Source organism: Ischnura elegans, chromosome 3 (genome assembly GCF_921293095.1).
Source record: "Ischnura elegans chromosome 3, ioIscEleg1.1, whole genome shotgun sequence".
NCBI classification, from domain to species: Eukaryota; Metazoa; Arthropoda; class Insecta; order Odonata; family Coenagrionidae; genus Ischnura; species Ischnura elegans.
Window position 1 is genome coordinate 101,294,118 of NC_060248.1, and position 19,054 is coordinate 101,313,171.

The 19,054-nt window shown below is 41.0% G+C and overlaps 1 protein-coding gene across 1 annotated transcript in view; it reads right to left on the reverse strand.

Moving 5' to 3' along the window:
- Window positions 1–19,054, reverse strand: part of LOC124156258 (delta-1-pyrroline-5-carboxylate synthase) — a 106,111-nt gene that overhangs the window by 26,801 nt on the left and 60,256 nt on the right. Inside the window, exons 9-11 of the mRNA XM_046530681.1 lie at window positions 13,645–13,796; window positions 11,121–11,258; window positions 8,357–8,552 (exon numbers count right to left, since the gene is read on the reverse strand). Of these exons, the coding sequence (XP_046386637.1) occupies window positions 8,357–8,552; window positions 11,121–11,258; window positions 13,645–13,796 (486 nt within the window). The remainder of the gene's footprint in view (window positions 1–8,356; window positions 8,553–11,120; window positions 11,259–13,644; window positions 13,797–19,054) is intronic.

A 19,054-nucleotide genomic window follows, 5' to 3' on the forward strand; every position in this document is an offset into this window, starting at 1 on the left:
GGATCTATTTGGGCTTTGGTAATTTCCAAGCTTACTTCCTTTATCCGATGTTCTCGCCACCCCTGAAGAGCTGTCCGCGTATCGGCCTCCACCACGTGCCGTAGCTTCTCTGCTGCTGCTTGCAACCGCACGCCACTATGACTTATCTTCGTGTCACACCGTGAGAGAGAGAGAGAGCTATCCTTCTCGTCCCTCTCTTTTATAAATTCTGCACTACCCACAATCACCTCGGGTGCACCTCAACGCCCTCTTTTTTCCCCGGCCGTAAGGCGGATTTTCAAACGTATTCCGGGAGAGAACCACTGCGTCGCCTCTCCCGGAAATCCACTCTTACACCATGTCACATCCATAAAACAAAATATACTACAATGGAAAAACAAAATAAACCCTTTACATAACTTCAGGATAGAACTCCGTGAAAAAAATGCTAAAAATGTGAGTGTGCGCGCAGACGTAACCCCCCCCAGCCGCGATATTTTATATGATGCGTCGGGCCGGCTCCGGTCCGTACCGCTACACACCCCCACACTAAACTAAACACGGGGTATCTCCAATTAAATTACCCTCTGGTTAGTTTACCAGCCAAAAACAATAAATTTTGCCTACAATGACATAAACCCAACAAAACTAATTACCGATTGAGCACTCTACCCAATCGTCTCATCCCCACAGTAGACTAGCCACTCCCCATGAGGAAGTTCAAAATATGGTTTCAAATTTCCCACATTATGGATACCAATTGACTCCCCTGAGTCTTCTTCGAGATGGCAAGCATTTGGACCCGCAAACTTTGAGACACGGAACGGTCCCGTGAATAAGTGAAAGAATTTATGAAACCTTCCTGTTTTCGCGTCCGAAGGACGAGGGGTTCTCATCAAGACTCGGTCATTTATTTGAAACTTATGAGTCTTCCCCTTCTGTCTAGACCGACGAATGCGACCGGCTCGTTTCAGTCTCCCTCGCACCAAATGCGTCACATCAGCCCGTGAATACTCAGCTTGGCCTGGTACTTTTACTAATTCATCATCCTCCCGGGATGGTTTTTCCCCAAAATGCACTTCCATAGGAGTTAATCCCGTACTCTCATGCACAATTTCATTAAACCATTTATTTATCCATGGTATAACTTCCACCCATTTTCCATGATCGTCCGAACAATAAGCTCGAAATACCCGGGACAACTCTCTCATTATGCGTTCACTCGGGTTCGTCTGTGGCCGGCGAATGGATGAATAGACCACTGAAATCCCCCTTTCTCTCATAGCCTCCACCCACTCGCGACTCGTAAACTGACTTCCGTGGTCTGTCAATATTCGCCTAGGAACTCCGCACCACGGAAAATAATTATTGACTAATACCCTCACGCAATTCTTCGTTGTTGGTCTACGCAAAGGATATCCCTGCACCAACTTAGAAAAAACATCCACTACTACCAGAATATACTTATTCCTCCCCTTTCCCTTTGGTAGAGGTCCGTACAAGTCTACGGCATACAAATCCCTCGGTTCTTCCGGAATAATATTAAACATCGGACCTTCATAACTCCGATTAGGATACTTGGTCCGCTGACACAAATCACATGACCTTAATAAAGTTCTTACGAACTTTCCTATACCTACCCAGTGGTATTTGGCTTGTAACCAACGAATGACTTTATAGCTCCCACAATGTCCATACCTTTTATGGGCATACCACACTAATTTCGTCCAAACCGCTCTCGGAGCCCATACTCTATACCCGTCCTCACCTTCTCCTATCCTCCGATATAGAACCCCATTTATCACGCGACATCTTTGTATTTTCCTGGTCGCCTGAAGGAAATTCGGATCATGCGTAGGCATTTCTCCTGTTATCCTCCTACACAGTGGTCCTAACTCCCCATCTATTCTCTGTAGACGCGCTAAATCCTTAATTGATTCTTTAGGAAATTCCGCGACTTCTACACGAAGTGCAGCGGCCATAAAGTTCTCCGTTGCCTCACCTTGACCCTCCGTCACCGTCCTACTAAGCCAGTCAGGAACTAAATTTTTTTTTCCCGGACAATATTCAATTTTCAAAGAGTACTCTTGCAATGCTAACACCCACCTTGTCAGACGGCTGTTATTTAATTTACATCTTTTCAAAAATGTGAGAGCTTTGTGATCTGAAATTATGGTTAACTCACTTCCTAATATAGTAGGTCGGAGTCTCTGAACGGCCCAAACAATAGCCAACGCCTCCTTTTCGGTCGTTGTGTACGCTAATTCGGCGCCTTTCAATGTACGACTAATAAAAGCTATCACTTGCTCCCTTCCATCTTCCCCTTTTTGAAATAAAACAGCTCCAATCCCATGATGTGAGCTATCTGTCTGCAAATACATTGGCCTATCATAATCAGGATAGCGTAGCATCACTGTGTCTAAAAACTTTCTTTTCACGCATTCAAACGCTTCTTGATGCTCTGCAGTCCACTTCCACACAGCTTTTCCCTTGAGGAGGGAAAGAAGTGGTACTATGAGGTGTGCATAACCCTCACAAAAGCGCGCATAGTAATTGCACAAACCCAAAAACCCACGTAATTCCCTTTGATTCGTCGGTACAGGAGCTCGCTGCACCGCATTAATTTTATCTTCGTCAGCCTTTATTCCCTCAGGCGTTAAAACATGCCCTACAAATGGAACTTGCAATCTACAGAAACGAGATTTTCCCAAATTTAATGTTACATTGGCAGTTCTGAATTTTTCAAATAGAGCCTTAAGGTGCTCCAAGTGTTCATCGAACGAACTAGACGCCACTAAAACGTCATCCACATACATGGTTACGAATGACTCGGCTTCCGGTCCTAAAATCCCATCGATACACCTCGTCATTGCTGCTCCACTATTTTTTAATCCATAGGGGACACGCTGAAACACATAAGAAGTATGTTTATGCAAAAATGCAGTATATTTTTGGTCATTAGGATGGAGTTTCATCTGCCAATACGCAGACGTGAGGTCAGTGGTGGAAAAAAAACTCTTCCCATGAAATTTTCTCAAAAGTTGCTCTACCTGCGGTGGCCTATCACGCTCAGGGATAGTAACTTTATTCAAACGGCGAGCATCCAAACATAACCTCACGTTTCCCTTTCCTTTCTTGACCACAACAAGTGGATTTACAAATGGGCTAGGAGACTTCCTAATGATTCCCATTTCCACCATCTCATTAATCTGGGCATCTACCAAGGGTTCATACACGCGAGGAATGGGGTAAGACTTCATTACGAAAGGCGTTTCCTCCGTCAACTGAATCCTATGCGTAAATCCTTTAACCAACCCCGGTTCCTCAGAAAAAATCCCTTGAAATTTACTTAATAAAGCACCCAATGATCGCCTTTGATCAAAATCTAAATGAGTGAGGCTTTGGACTGTTTCTTGAATTTCGCTGTCCGTGACAGTGGCGCCCTTTCTCCCTTTTTCTTCGCCCAAAGTCAACGTACACACGGGAAACTCAGCCTCTACTTCACCCTCTTCTCCCACCTTAAATTGTACCTTCCCCTCCTTAAAATCAATCGTAGCGCCGACTTCCGCCAACCAGTCTGTCCCTAAGATGAGTTGACGAATTAAATTCTGCACAACGAGACACACTACGTCAACTTCTCTTATTCCCACTTGCACCGTAATTAACGCTTGCGTGGTAATTGCGTGCGATTTCTTTCTATTAGCACATACCAAAAAACACTTTTTCATCGGAAATATTGGAAGTTTGGGGTCTTTAGCTAACAACTGCTCAAATAACGCTTCGTCTATCGCTGAGACTTCGCTACCCGTATCTATCAGAGCCCCTACCCTATGACCTCCACACTCCACTTGAATCTCCGGACATTCTCTCCTCATAACTTGTCTCTCTTCCTCATACAATAAGTCGTCTAATGGATTACCCTCTAGGATGCACGTAGCTATTATTTCTCGTGATTCCCCTTTTTTTTCTTCCGAGCCGACGGAATCACTCGCCTCGGATCTTACCAGTTTAACGGTATCGTCTCAATGCTTCTAACCCCCGCGCCTTCACCTTGGGTCGTCTCACCTACAACCTTCTTAATTGCTCCCTCCTTCTCGGCTTCCCTTCTCGTTCTCTGGGGATTACCTAATGCAGGCGGTGGGATCGTAAAAGTGGGCAAAACCGGAGTTCTCGCCTCAGACCCTCTCAACTCCCCCTCACCCTTCCTTTCTACGGCTCCCCTTCTTCCCTCTGAAACGTTTATGGACGCCACCCGCCTGTTTTGTTGGGCTGCCTGGGGCCCCGACCTACTCTCCTCGTCATTCACTGAGTCGTAGATTCTTAACATACTCAGTAACTCATGGGTCGACGCTACCTTCGCACTTCCCAACAAATTCTGTATCCCAATGGGATATTGACGGCTCAAAAAATAAATAATCTCCTCCTCACTTAGTGGTGGCTCGCAATCTTTTGCTAATACGATTTTTTTCATCGCATATTCTTCCATTGTCTCCCTTCCCCCGGGATAATATCTCCCTTTACTTACATTTTCTCGAGATCGACACCTGGCCTTCAAGTCCCAATATCGACCCAAAAACTTCCCTTTCAAGTCCTCATATCCCTCATCGATGGATTCCAATGTCTTTACCCACAGACTTGCTTTTTCCCGTAACATGTTAACAAAAATTATACTTTTTTGATTTTCCCCACAAGATACCGCTGTAAAATACCTTTCTGCTTCCTTCACAAAAGTAATCGGATTCTCGTAAGTACATCCTCGGAACGTAGGCATTACAATTGCGTCTTTCGCCCATGTGATTCCACCCAATACCGAGGTAGGCCCCTGTTGCTCTAAACGCTCCAAGCGCCCCTTCAACACTTCAAATTTTGTTTTCGTCGACTCCTTTATTTGTTCCCTCGTAACTTCAACCTCACCCTCTATTCTGTTCATCCGCTCCCCGAGATTGATCGTCACTTCCTTAACTTCTACTAATGTAGATTCCTGTTGGGAAAGTCGGTTACTGACCGCCCCCATCATTTTCAAAAATTCGCTCTGAAAGGATTGCCTTTCTTTCCGCAATTCCTCCTTCTCCTGCTCCTTCTCCCTTCGTCTTTCCTCTTTCTCCTTCTCCCGTAAGAGTTCCCTCTCTCGTTCCTTCTCCTTACGTCTTTCCTCTTTCTCCTTCTCCCGTAAGAGTTCCCTCTCCCGTTCCTTCTCTTTCTCCTCCTCCCGTAAGAGTTCCCTCTCTCGTTCCTTCTCCTTACGTCTTTCCTGCTTCTCCTTCTCCCGTAGGAGTTCCCTCTCCCGCATTTCCTCTCTCTCCTTCTCCCTTTCCCTTCGCATTTCCTCCAATAACTCACGCACCGGGTTCAACGCGATCGGCGTTTGGTAAATCGACTCTATAGTGGACTCCGTTTGACCAACCGGTGACTCTGCGTCCCGTTCCACTTCCTCCATAATGGCCAACCCAGTCAAATCCCCTATATTACGATTGAGCATGAACCTTTCCTCCCTTTGACTCTTCTCGGCCATCTTAACACGATATGGTTCTTTCTCAAAACGTCCCCGTCGAAAACCAACTTCTCCCCCACACTAATCACAAATACACCCCCTACAAAGCGTGCCCAGGCCTCACCAAAGAACCCTCCGCGCCGACGACGCATCCGTGGTTTAGGAACCTGAATGAGCCCAGCACTCCACACTTGACAATTAGTCTTTCCGTAACTGAAACAAAAAATTTTTATACAAGAACTATTCGCTTGCCATAACGAATCAACTCTGCCAGAAAATATTTCCTCAATTGCCCTTTTAAAAGTGAATGAATGAATTGGGATCCTGTCCTTTTAAAAGTGAATGAATGAATTGGGATCCTGTCCGCAGCGCCAATTTTCATATGTAACGGTTCAAACCGCGAGAGCCGCCCGCTCGCCTCCCGTTCGATATCTTCCCGTACATGTGATTATAAACTCTCCACTCCCCCAAAATAGAAAATTGCCCCTACGGAGACTTACCGTATCCGGGCTTAAAATCAAGTTCCCCAATTGTTCGTGCTTGCACGCACACTCACTTACAACAGGATCTAAGGAAATCGTGGCAATAGCAAAACAAATAACTTCAATGATATCCCTTTTACAATTGATTTTAATAATTGAACTACCATAGGTTCCAAAATTTACACTCACACTAAAGCATTCCCAACACACACAATAAATCCCCGTTCCAAAATTCATCGGCGTCACCTCCAACATGAAATGTTCACCTTCGGCTTCTCCTTCCAAAAATGACAATAGCACTTTCTCAATGATTATAAAAAAATTGATGTTTCAAACAACAAAACGTACTCACGCTCTTTAGCGAATAAGCAACGTAAAAAATAGTGACATCAAACTTACAAAAAGAACTTTCCGTGCAAAGCAATTACAGATTGGGCGTTACTGTTCAAATGGCCACCCGTTTTAACTCGGGCTCAATGATCCGCCAAGTGACACTAACATTCAGAAAGTATGCTCCAACTTCACCACGTGCCGCACTTAAGTCTTGCAGGGCCGTGACTAAAACCAGCCAACAGTAAATTCACTAGGGCCTTATTGTGGGGAGCACACTTGGGACTTTCAAAGGGGGGAACCATCTGGGCACCAAAGGATCTATTTGGGCTTTGGTAATTTCCAAGCTTACTTCCTTTATCCGATGTTCTCGCCACCCCTGAAGAGCTGTCCGCGTATCGGCCTCCACCACGTGCCGTAGCTTCTCTGCTGCTGCTTGCAACCGCACGCCACTATGACTTATCTTCGTGTCACACCGTGAGAGAGAGAGAGAGCTATCCTTCTCGTCCCTCTCTTTTATAAATTCTGCACTACCCACAATCACCTCGGGTGCACCTCAACGCCCTCTTTTTTCCCCGGCCGTAAGGCGGATTTTCAAACGTATTCCGGGAGAGAACCACTGCGTCGCCTCTCCCGGAAATCCACTCTTACACCATGTCACATCCATAAAACAAAATATACTACAATGGAAAAACAAAATAAACCCTTTACATAACTTCAGGATAGAACTCCGTGAAAAAAATGCTAAAAATGTGAGTGTGCGCGCAGACGTAACCCCCCCCCAGCCGCGATATTTTATATGATGCGTCGGGCCGGCTCCGGTCCGTACCGCTACACTACTATGGGAGTCGACTTTTACGCTTGACTCGTGCGTGTGGACAGTGACTGCGAAGCACCACGTGGAGAGCTCGAATCGATTAGAAGTTATGGATCGCGAGACCTGAATGAGCCGAAAACCATTCCATGAGACGTGAAAGAGCATGCCGTATGATGCTGAAACTAGTCAGTGCATTGAATAGGAGAAAGGGCATGTAGATATATTTACAGGCGTTTTAATTTGTTGGTATGGCTTTTGAAAAAAATTATTTTATAATATACCTACGTAAAAAGCTATGCCGTTTTGCGCAATTTACCATCCAAGCAATTGTTTTCAACATCAACCCGGACTATTGACGTCCCTTCGTATACAGTTTCATCTGAGGAGTCATTCGTAACATGGTTTTCAGCAAGTTGTTGATGAAGAATTTCAAGTTTCAAACACGATAGCTGGATAAAAAAGATTCGTAAAATAAAATCGAATAAATAATAAATTAAACCTACCTTACCTTTAGTATTTCATCAACACAAATTTTGTCCAGTATTTCGAGAGAAAACAATTTTATTCGCCGAAAGGAAAATCCCCTTTACGAAAGTTTACGTCCATCTAAAAGGGTAACAAAGCGGGTCAACATTAATCTAGTAAAAATTAAGGGAAAATTGGTCGTTCCAAAAATCAAGGGGGGTGAAAATGTAAATTATGACGACGCAACCAATCCATTAAAATAGAGAAGCAAGTTTGCAATCCAACAATTTGCCACATTATCGGATGGTGTAGGGGAGGTGACGACTCCGTGGGTGATCTACTAACCCAGCGTTCCTGGGTATAATACCGGATGCAGCCTTTTTACATTCCCATGCCAAGAAGCCCATATTGTGGCGTTCTTTCTCTCAGCTATAAAACCCTCGCCATTTCCTGGAATACATGATTTTATCGAACTTGCACACACTGGTAAAGGAACAAGAGGACCCTGCAAACTTCCAAGGCAATAAAAGAATAAAAAAACCTGATATCTGCACATGTCGGCATTTGAATAAATATATAATGAAAAGAGACAAAGAAAAGCTGATTGCATTACAGTTTTAATGTCAAGAAAAGCACACGAGCAGCGATCGAGCATTCTATGAAAATTCTCCGCCACTGCCGGGATTCGATGCCGGGCCATTAAGGCTGAAAACCATCACTCTACCACACCAACCTGATATTTATACTGACGGAAATGAGTATGGAAACTATGCAAGCACCGTTTTCACTCACCGATTTTCATGGCTTTCTCGACGGTGGCGTGCGAATCGACGTAGACGTGGCACACTCCTTCGGCGTGACCCAGCACTGGAATGTGCGAACTCTTCTCCTGGATGCTGCGAACGAGCTCAGATGAGCCCCTTGGGATGATGAGGTCGATGTGGTCCTCCATGGTCAGCAGATCGCTGATCTCGTCGCGAGTTGACACCTGAAATTGAATACGATCATCACTCATCGAAAACTAGACGAAGTCCTGCCATCAAATTTTCAAGTGGAATCGGCGCTGAATGAAGGCGAGGATTCCGATATTTCGAATAAAATGATTTTTCAACTCCGAATATATTGTAGTGGATCAGTATGGATGAATTGAAGGAATATTCATAATAATTTACCGTCAACAATCCTAAGATTGTTTTTACGTTGCCTTCCACTCAGTTCTCATATACCTAGGCTAATCTTATGACACCTACATATTTTTTCTTCTTCAAATCATTTATCACCTGCTCTATGTATTTCACCCGAGGTCTACCTCTGCCGTTCTTCCCTTTCGCTTGTTACTTAAAGATAATTTTCACTATCCCACCATGTCTCATGATGTGAATATAAGAAAGATACTGGAACATGAATTTTCGCAAAGGCGGAAAAACGGCAGTAGCAACATAAGTATAGTAAAGAAAGATTCAGCAAAGATACAATAAATGTATGCAATTTAATTTAATGTCTGTAGTACATAAGGACAGTTGAAGACATCTTCCAAGAAATTTCACTATTAGGAATCTTAAATGTAATTAGGAATTTAAAAAGTAAGCAAAACTTATTACGGTTGATTTTGAACGCGGTTATTGGGCTTCACGAATCTCTCTACTTCAAAAATTCAACTGGGATAGCAGTTTTCCTTGAATGTGATAATCATTTTCCTGGATCTCAACCGAGGAAAATAATTTTTTCCCAGTGGAATTTTTACACCCGATTGCGGTTTCAGGTGACGCCATGAAAGAATTCTGCTGACTGGTCGATGGTTATTAGCAAAATATTTCTGCTTCCATGAATTCTGCAGATTTGCTTCCACATTCAAGTATTCAATGATCTGTAGCCTAAAATTCGATGCTATAAGGTTGCCTTTCATTTAAAATATTAACCTTAATGACTGTGAATTCAATGTATTAACTCCCTATCAATCTTTATTTTTATGCCTAATTTGACTGAAACATTTCTATAAAGCAAGGGTTTTGAAAATACTATTTAAAAATTAACCCATTAGAATGACGAATAAGCTCAATTTTATGAGTTAAAATCGCTCTGACCTTTAATTTCAACCAAAGAAATGGTAATCCAATTACCCTAAAAATTTAATATACTTCTTTCTTTATTATAATGCAGGATACTTTTAATTTATCATTGCCGAAAATTTATGGCAGTATTTTCCACGATAAGTTTCAATTTATACGAGCACCTAGCTTTTTTATACCATTGCTTCATACTTCCATGCAGGAAATTAAAGAACACAAACTATTGAAGGTGATAATACCAATTTCGGTGTTCCATAATTTATTGATTTCGTGAACCTAAAAAATTTGTATCTAGCATTGAAAATTCTGACTCATTCTAAAATGCTTGTTAATGCATAGACTCTACATTTCCGAACTCTGCACTCTGGACTTTTTTTTAGTAGTTCTGGCATTTCAACGACACAGTTCCTAAAAGGTAGCGATTTCCATTTTTTGCTTGGCAACCTTGCTGAGCGCACCTGCGACTAGCGAAAAATAAGCAAATGCACGGAATTTCTACCGTCTAGCCACCTGCATTGGAATGTGTTAAAGCAGTAAATGACTTATTCATTGCTTCCTGTCCTCGCGACGACCGTTCAAACTGTGAAATGGTCGGATAGGAACATAATTTCACTCCAGTGACATGAATTATAGTGTCACGTGGGTTTTGAGCGGGTAGGAGTTCATCAAGGTGAACTGTTTATGTTAACCACCAAAGTACGCTATTAGGCAATGAGCCAATTGAGGGTTGTTAATTGCGCAGAAAGCAGCCAAAATGTAGTGTATCCTCATTATCCACCATTTGGGTGATAATTCCGCACCTACAAACCGATTTTTGATCATTTTCGAATTTTTTTTCATCAGCGACCGCCAAACCGCTAATTCTTTTCCTCTATGTTGGTGGAACTGAACTTCTGCTTGCTTAAAAATCTATGAAGTGCACTTGTATAATTTGAGAGAATTGAGTTTCCTGAATGTTTTTTGACAGTGGATGACCTTAAAAATATCAAATTGATTTTTAAAAGCATTACTGGCGTTCTAAACAGTTTTTTCATATCGGATAAGATTCGCTCAAATTCTAAAAAAAAAAATTATTACACGACTGCAGTTTCAGTCTGCGTAGCATGTTCGAGGGAGCACATATTTTTACATTAGTCTTATTAAAATGTACCCGAGCGTTTGTACATCAGACTTGCCACCTGTATATTAATTAAGTTAGAATATCCATACACGAGCTGACGTTACACAGCAGAGAGACAATTCTCTCAAATATACTTTTTTGAGCAAATAGATGCTTACATACCTCTATACATGCGAAGATGGTATCAGAAATACAATTTTTGAGGTTCCTGCATTCAAAAACATAAATATGCATGCCTTACAAAATTGTAAACCAAAAATGTTTACAGCCGAGGTGTTTTGGCTTCTGGTTCTTATTTGTGAAAATTTTCACATCATATTTTCAAAATATCTTATTCGCACATGTATCTAATATTAATAGTGCTTACCAGCGACATAGCATTTGGTGCTCCGATTGTCGACAGCGACTCCTTAACTAAATCCATCAGGACACGATTGCTATGAGCTGCTTCTTTGCCACCTTTCAGCAACAATCCGTTGGCTGAGCTCAATGCCAGTGCAGCCACCTGTTCAAAGATAAGAAAGCATTCATAGCTGCATCATATTATTTTAAAATAGGGCATAATTTAATCACAAACACTAGGACAAAATAAATGGCGCATAACTACGCGAAAACCTTCTGAGAATGACCAGCAAGAATGCGAGGAAAAGTAATAATTGAAGCGTATATTCTCATTGATTGAGCCCAAATGCTGCATTGAATGTAAAATTGATTGTCTATGCTCATCAGTACTAGATTAGAATTGCAAAATGAGGTATTTTTGATGATCGCTCTTTGATTTACACGACAGGAGTGACCAGCCTAGGATTTTCACTCTGATTCGTGGATTGGGCTCCTGAGTAGGACAAAATTGAATTCACCTTGATTTAATCTCTGGAAATAAGCAAAAAAACTTTTTCCAATTTTTCATCTGCGGAAACGTATACATTCAAGGGAAGGAATAGGCGCTAATAAATAATTCCTTTATCCTACGACCTCATTTCGAGCCACATCATAAAAATTAATTGGAAACAAGTCACGTGCCAAAAGATGAATCAAAGGTTTGTATACTTAACTAGTTAGGCTCCATGGAAGAGAGATATTTCTGATAAAATTGCAATTAAACTTCACAGTAGATTAAACCAGTTTCAAGAGTCATGCATTCATTTCAAGGAGTACGGCTTATGGCGTCCCAGTGATTAAAGATAATGGGCCACTAAGGACCGATCAATGCCCTGGGGCAAAGCATACTAATAAGCGGGACATCCGTGAAGCCAGCACTGCCCCATTACCTATCTCTTCCGATCCCTAAAGCCTCAATCCCTCACGTGCTCAAGTTATTTGCGGATACACTCCATGCATAAGTGCATAAACGCCTGCTTGTAGTGATGAATTTATAAACTAATCGCCCATTTTGCGTATTAAAATAAACTGGGTACCACCAGTATGTTTTCCTTACTGATATTAGTAACATCATTTCACTGAAATTATGTGATTAGGTGAATTAAAATGATCCACTTTCGTAATTAAAAAATATATAATTTGATTAAACAATATTGTTCAAATAATAATGAGCTTAATTTATCATGGAAAATATTGAATTAAATTACTTGTTAATGCTCAATAAACATACTACTTGACTCTTTGGTAATGAGTGGGCTTAGACTATTAATGAGATTAATTAATTTAGGAAAATATATTTTATTTTCCTACCTTAAAAATGGAAATCTACAGTGAAAAGGCCTTAACCATTCAGAGATTTATCATACAATTTTAAGAGCCCCTATATGAATTCAATCATTAACTTTTTCTTTTAAACTCCTCCCAGAACGGAAAACAACTGAAAAGTAAAACAGTCACTAAGTCTATCACAATGGACACTAAAAAAAGTGGCTGAACAAGCCACTAGACCTTTCTGTTCTGATGGCGCGAAACTCAAACCACCTGCGTGTTAGTCTAAGCTGAGCTCTGCCCTAATATGCCCAACCCAACCTTTCGGTTGCAATACTTGGGTGAGAACCAGTGGCGTAACTAGGAATATGCTTAGAGGGAGGCAATGGGGAGGCAACCCCCCTTCCCAGGCAACGGGAAGTCCGGGAAAAGTTTAGAAAAATGACATCCCTGTAAATTATTTTACATCATTTTGGCAATTAAATTTTAACTTTAAGCAGATGCAGTTATCAAATCTGTACAACATATATTTAAATATTTTTTAAAATTCTGTGAGGCTTTGGGGGGGATCTATCCCCTCATTCGCCCCATAGTTACGCCACTGGTGGGAATGATCCAAATTAAATAGCATTACTAACGCTCCTTTCACACAGCACGGTTTCGCCCGTACGGGAGAAAACCGTACGGGGCACATTCCAATAGTGGCGCAAAGAATCAGATAAGAGCTTTCACACTGATACGGCGACGGTTTTTCGCCGTGATACAGCTGCCGTCTGCCACTAGAACCATACGGTCGCTGTCCCCGTCGAACTGCGTAGTAGCGCATTGGAGTAAACAGCCCCTTTCACACAGCCCGGTTTCAGTCGTACGGTTGGTTCGCTTGCGAGTGCACGCTGCTCAGTTCACTGTGGAAAAATGTATGAAATTGACGCTCAGGTGCTTATATCTTTGGTAGAATCTAAGCCTGTGTTGTGGGACAAGACTCTTACAGTATTTAAATATATAAATGCGACGTGAAATGCTTGGAGTTTGTTTGGCGCCGAAACCTGATTTTGATGTCATCGATAGATAATAATTAATTTAAAAAATTGCTTGTTCTCGATCCATTTTAGCTAAGCAGTACACACAGACAGGTGCACATCCGACTCAAGCCAATGCTCAACTGAAGTCTCTCACCGTACGACGGGACCGTGCTGTGTGAAAACTACTTTTAAACCACTTACAACCGTACGGTTAGTTACCTGGGGTAAGCAATCGGGCCTTGACTCGAATATGACCATAAGGACTCCGATCGGCACTGTCACCTGGGTCAGCTCCATGCCGTCGGCGAGTTTGGTGCGGCGCAATACCCGACCCACGTTCTTGTGGCTGGAGTCGGCGATCTGGTTGAGGCCTGAGAAAAGAGGAGACTAAGCATAAGACCGCAATGGATCAGTATACCGATAGGGATAAAGGGGGAAAGCTACTTCGGAGGATAGCATGGCGCTCGAGATATAACAGCCGTGGTTTTTCCTCTATTTTTGTATGAAAGCTTTAATCAACACCGCATTTACAACATGATTGTCTAATATAGAGAGCTACATCAGCCTTAATCCGGTGGAATTCTAACATACTAATAAATTAAAAATAATTGGCAGTTTTCACTTGAAGATAGTAAAAAAATACATTGAAATTGGTCGTGGGGCGAAATTAAAGTATTTATTAAAAAATTCCAAATCACTTTCAATAAACTATTATGATCGTAAAACAAATTAGAGCGTCGAACATCTCGAATTATTTCGACATAATTATGCAAAATTAGTGAATATACTCAAATATCCGCAATTTTTTATATTGTAGCAGCTTTATATTAATAAATTAAATTATGTCTATAATGCAGAGTAAAATCACCACCACATAGTGCATATCCCCAAATATTCGCAACATTTTTAATAGCTTTATAATCATATGTGAAGCTGTGCTTGTGGTTAAACATCGACGATAAAGGGAGAACATTTGCAGCTATTACGTTGTGCCTTCATTTTTGGGGTTGAAACTGTATGGAAATATGTTGTACAACAGAGAACAAACGTTCGTTTCAAGTGTGTTTTTCCTTGACTTCATCAATAAAATGGGCAATGCCTGGTAATGGCTGCACTCGCTCATCTTTATCTCAAGGCCTGGTTACACGGTACATTAACGCGTACAAGTTAATGTACGTTTGCTTGAATGATTTTGGTGGACCGGAACGGAACGTGCACGAATACATGTACCATAATCGATAAAGTTCTATTTTATGTGCATGCATTCGCACAAGTTGGGTGGTTACACGGTGAATTTTGGCGTTAATTCTCGCGTTCATAAATTCAGACATTAACGCGTACGTGTTAATGTATCGCATAACCAGGCATTCACAATACACAGAAATTTTTTTTGGTCCATAGACCAATATAAGGCGATGAAATGGTAACTTATGACAGTCTACAGCGACACTTTCCGCCTTTTTTGGGTTGATGAGCTCCCTTAAGACAAATATTTTTCGTAGTTCAATTGACATAAAACGCGATCACTGAAATTATGCCTCAAGGTGGAGAATGTTGAAATAATTATTTATGTACGCTACGTGTCCAAATGAGAATAATTCAAAACTGTGCCACTGAAAAATATTCACGTGAAAAAGGGCGAAGTGAATGCATACTATTATAAAATAAATTCAATCAATTTTAAGGCATGAAAACTATGATTGGGTTACGCTGTGCCACATGAGCAGTGCATGGGAACGAAACTCTAGGGTGGGCTCGCGGGGATACACTCCTGGGGCAGGGACTGTAAGCGCTAGCTTTTCTCCTCTGCACCCAGAAGGGGAAGGACGGGAAGGAACAAGGAAGGAGGCGCCGCCGTGATGAGAGCCCGACGACGCCTCCGGGGAGGGGGTAGGGAAGGAAGGGAAGGGACGAGGATTCCCGCACCGTCACAAGGCGGGCGGGCCCTACTATAAGCGAAACCAAGCATACGCAATTAATATACTAACGACCTTGGAGGATTATTCTATGAGGAAGAATAATCCAACGATCAAATCGTTAAATGTGCCACATGAGCAATCTAACATCGAAAGATAGAATGGAAAAATAATAATAGGCATAAAATTTCTTTTATAATGCTGAATACTACAGCTTCCACAACCACCCAAGCAGTCTGTTCTAAAATTTAATATTTTTTCAACCTCGAGTAGGCGATCGAGTAATTTTTTCCATCTAGGGAGTCACAACTTCTGGAATAATTTTCGGGACTAGACATAAATTTAGCCATCTCTTTGGATTTATGAAGAGATCCACCCAAATTTTGTGCCTTATAATGATGCATGATAAACACGGTTCTACACATACTACATAATTTCAAATAACTATAAAGATGCAATACCCATGATATTTACATTAATACCATGAGCCATCAAGTCAGTATCGAATCCTACTACTAATCAATACTTACAATTGATTTAAGTTTTTCTTTGTCGGAGAGTACAGAAATTTTAGTCAGAACATGATTCTTAGTGAATTTCAGCTTACTTAGGATTAAAAATATCAGAATTAAAGCTAAGGGATCACTTTTATGACAGCCAATTTCCTGAAATTAATGAATTATTTCGGATTTTTTACTCCACGATGGTCTGACTTAAATGGTAGGCTTATAGAGAACTTGATAAAATGGATAACGCCATAACCATTGGAGTGAATGAAATGAGGCATAGATGTCTGGCGCAAGTAATGGAGATAATATTTTCTAAATGGAATAATGTAAGAATACACAGTCATAACATAAAATTAAATTCGTAACTATTGAAGAAATTGGATAGTGTCTTCAAACGCAGCAAAGTTTAGAGGAAATTAATCCCGATTTTCCCTTTAAAATGAGTTTTTTCACTGAATCAGAGCATAAATTATGTATTTTGCTCAAGTCATCACGCAAAAAAATATAGGGGCTCGACATTCAATCAACGTTATAAGCACTAAAAACATAAAATAGGCGATTGGAATAGCGGACAAGATTGGAAGGAATTTTGTTTCGCGTGACACGTACCATAGATGCAATGCATAGTAATTGAAGGCTGCTCGCCCGACAATAGTGGGAGTTTAGTAGACAGAGAGGTTTAGAGATTATCGTGCATTTAAAACGAATAGGATTGGAGTACAGGGCGTGTTAGGGATGCGTGGGAAGAAATTTACATGCATATCATGAACTGACCATTAATAAAAGGCTCGCCATTACTATTCATGGACGTTGTTGAATACGAAGGAGTAAACAAATCCATAGTCATTTCATCCCACGATACTCAGATTTATAGTCGCAGGCGACCGTATGTTTTATCACGCGCATAATTTAAGATTTCATGGGGCCTCTCACTAACTGTCGAGTACTTCTGTGCTGCAATTTATTATCTTTCCATTCATACTCCGGAAAACGAGGCCGGGAACGGAAGTCACTTTATTACACTAAATAACATTATCCACAGACTGCTGTACTTTTATGGCAGTCTTTACGCGAAAGGCTAGTAAATGATAATTCCTGTTCGCTCTGAAAGCGCGTTTCAATAAGATAATATAATTAGTTATGATTTCCATACGGTCGTATGTTTCTTTTATTATTCTTTCAAAAAAAATAACGCGCGTTCGGTGTCATAAAAAAGGTGATAAATTAAAAATTGGTTTATCACAGAAGACGAGTTAACATATTTAATCTCTACTCTGAAAGACCATAAGAGAGCGAAATCCAATGAATTGTTATATTTTTTTCACACAAGTTATTTAGATAGATATTAAATATGCTATTCGTTCGCCAATAAAATATTTTTGTATGTACACTTTTAATATAAAATTCATCTATTACATCTCTAAACAAGAACAATACCATGGAATGTGACCGAGTTGAATATAATTCCTCTTCGACATTATTAATATATTTCCACCCGTTGGCTAAGCACTATGAGAGGCAAATTAAAGCCTTGTAAATTCGGCACATTTATGGCAATCACAGAGCTCATAAACGAGCCATTGGCTTGAGAAATTAAAAAAATTCATGGAAGAAAGGCGAATTACTTTCCCAAGATCATCTCGCAGTTTGAGGATATTTTCTGGCTTGGGATATATCTGGCTTGAACCGGCATTTGAACCCGGGACCAAGCATATGTTCCCAAACGCTATACCCATTTTTCCGGTATGTTATCGTGGTAATCATGGAACATTGATATCGTAGTGGTCTGGCCCTCAGATTACATGTAAAAGAGCGGTTTTCGGCTATTGCGCATAGGACCTAGATTGAAATGGCAAAATCCGAGATCAAGTGATGGATATGATTGGCCCACTGCTATGATAGCGCTTGTTTCCATGCTATTTCTTGGGATTGATTATTTTATTTCTATTAAATATACTACGAACCAAGAAGTAAAAGTATCAAGGTTTTGATCATATCTGATTACTTGTATTCAACTACCTTTCTTCATTTATATCACTGAACTCCGGGTTTTGATTTCGGCCTTCGCTTTTAGTACTGAGGAACTACCTTGAGCGTTCTTAAATATATTTACTCTAATGCCTTAGTCGGGGCCAGGAGAGAAAAATGTCCTTATTTCGATTACCGGTCCAGGGAAATTGAAAAAAATGAATTTTATCGTCACTTCTTCACGTGGCGAGATTTGAATGGAGTCGTTCATTCAGATCAAAAACGCAATCCATTGAAAGAGTTTGATAAATTAAAGGGACAGATTAATCACAGCGAAATAAAAACTTTCCTCATTCCTAGCTGTTTTTTCAAAAGTTTAAAAAAAATCCACAATTTGTCGCGAAAACTTCATGAGTATATGACGTCATTAGAGCTCCGGTTCATTTACTCGCTCAGGGCGACCCTAATTGAGGGAGGGAATCACTCATAATATCGCAAGCAATAAGGAACCACGTGAGACCAATGTATGAGGCGGAGTAGCGGAGAATCGATCATCGGCTCGGCATGTGCTTGCGACGTCATCAGCTCATCTGAGATAGGGTTAAGACCCTTGTCTTTACGTCGTGAATATCTCTAGGAGTACGCAAAGGACCGAGAGACGGAAAAATGCCAGTATCTTTACTATTTTACTCCTTTCAAAATCGTCATTTAAAAAAACTAGGTGATGGGTCGGAGGTGAGCGACAGGAATGCGTGATCGAGATCTTTTGCGTGGTCGATTCATGAAAGGTATCAATCTTATGAACGGCACAACCTTTTTGGCCGCTCGCGACCGAAATCATTCGCTATCGACGTCGTTGTCGGTCATTCGCGATTTCAATCTGTGTCTGTCGTTCGTAACCGACCAAAGGTTTTCAGTCACTCACAACCGAAAACTTGACTCCATTGAAAGCGACTTCAGAGCAAACATGATGGATTTAGTTAGCATGGATTCATTATAGATAGGGAATGGGAACCAATTATAATTATGGTATTTAGTGACTAATTATGGGGTTCCAGTGCTGTAGATGGGCCGGTAAGGCGTACCCCCTAAAATCCAAACTAGTTCTAAGCGTACCGGTTAAACTACCTTTTAAAATCTGTAAAAAATAGCCCTACCGTAAATCGTCCAATGGATTTCAGAAAGAAAAATCAGAAATTATTATGTACTTGTTCAGAGTTATCTCGTGGCACAACT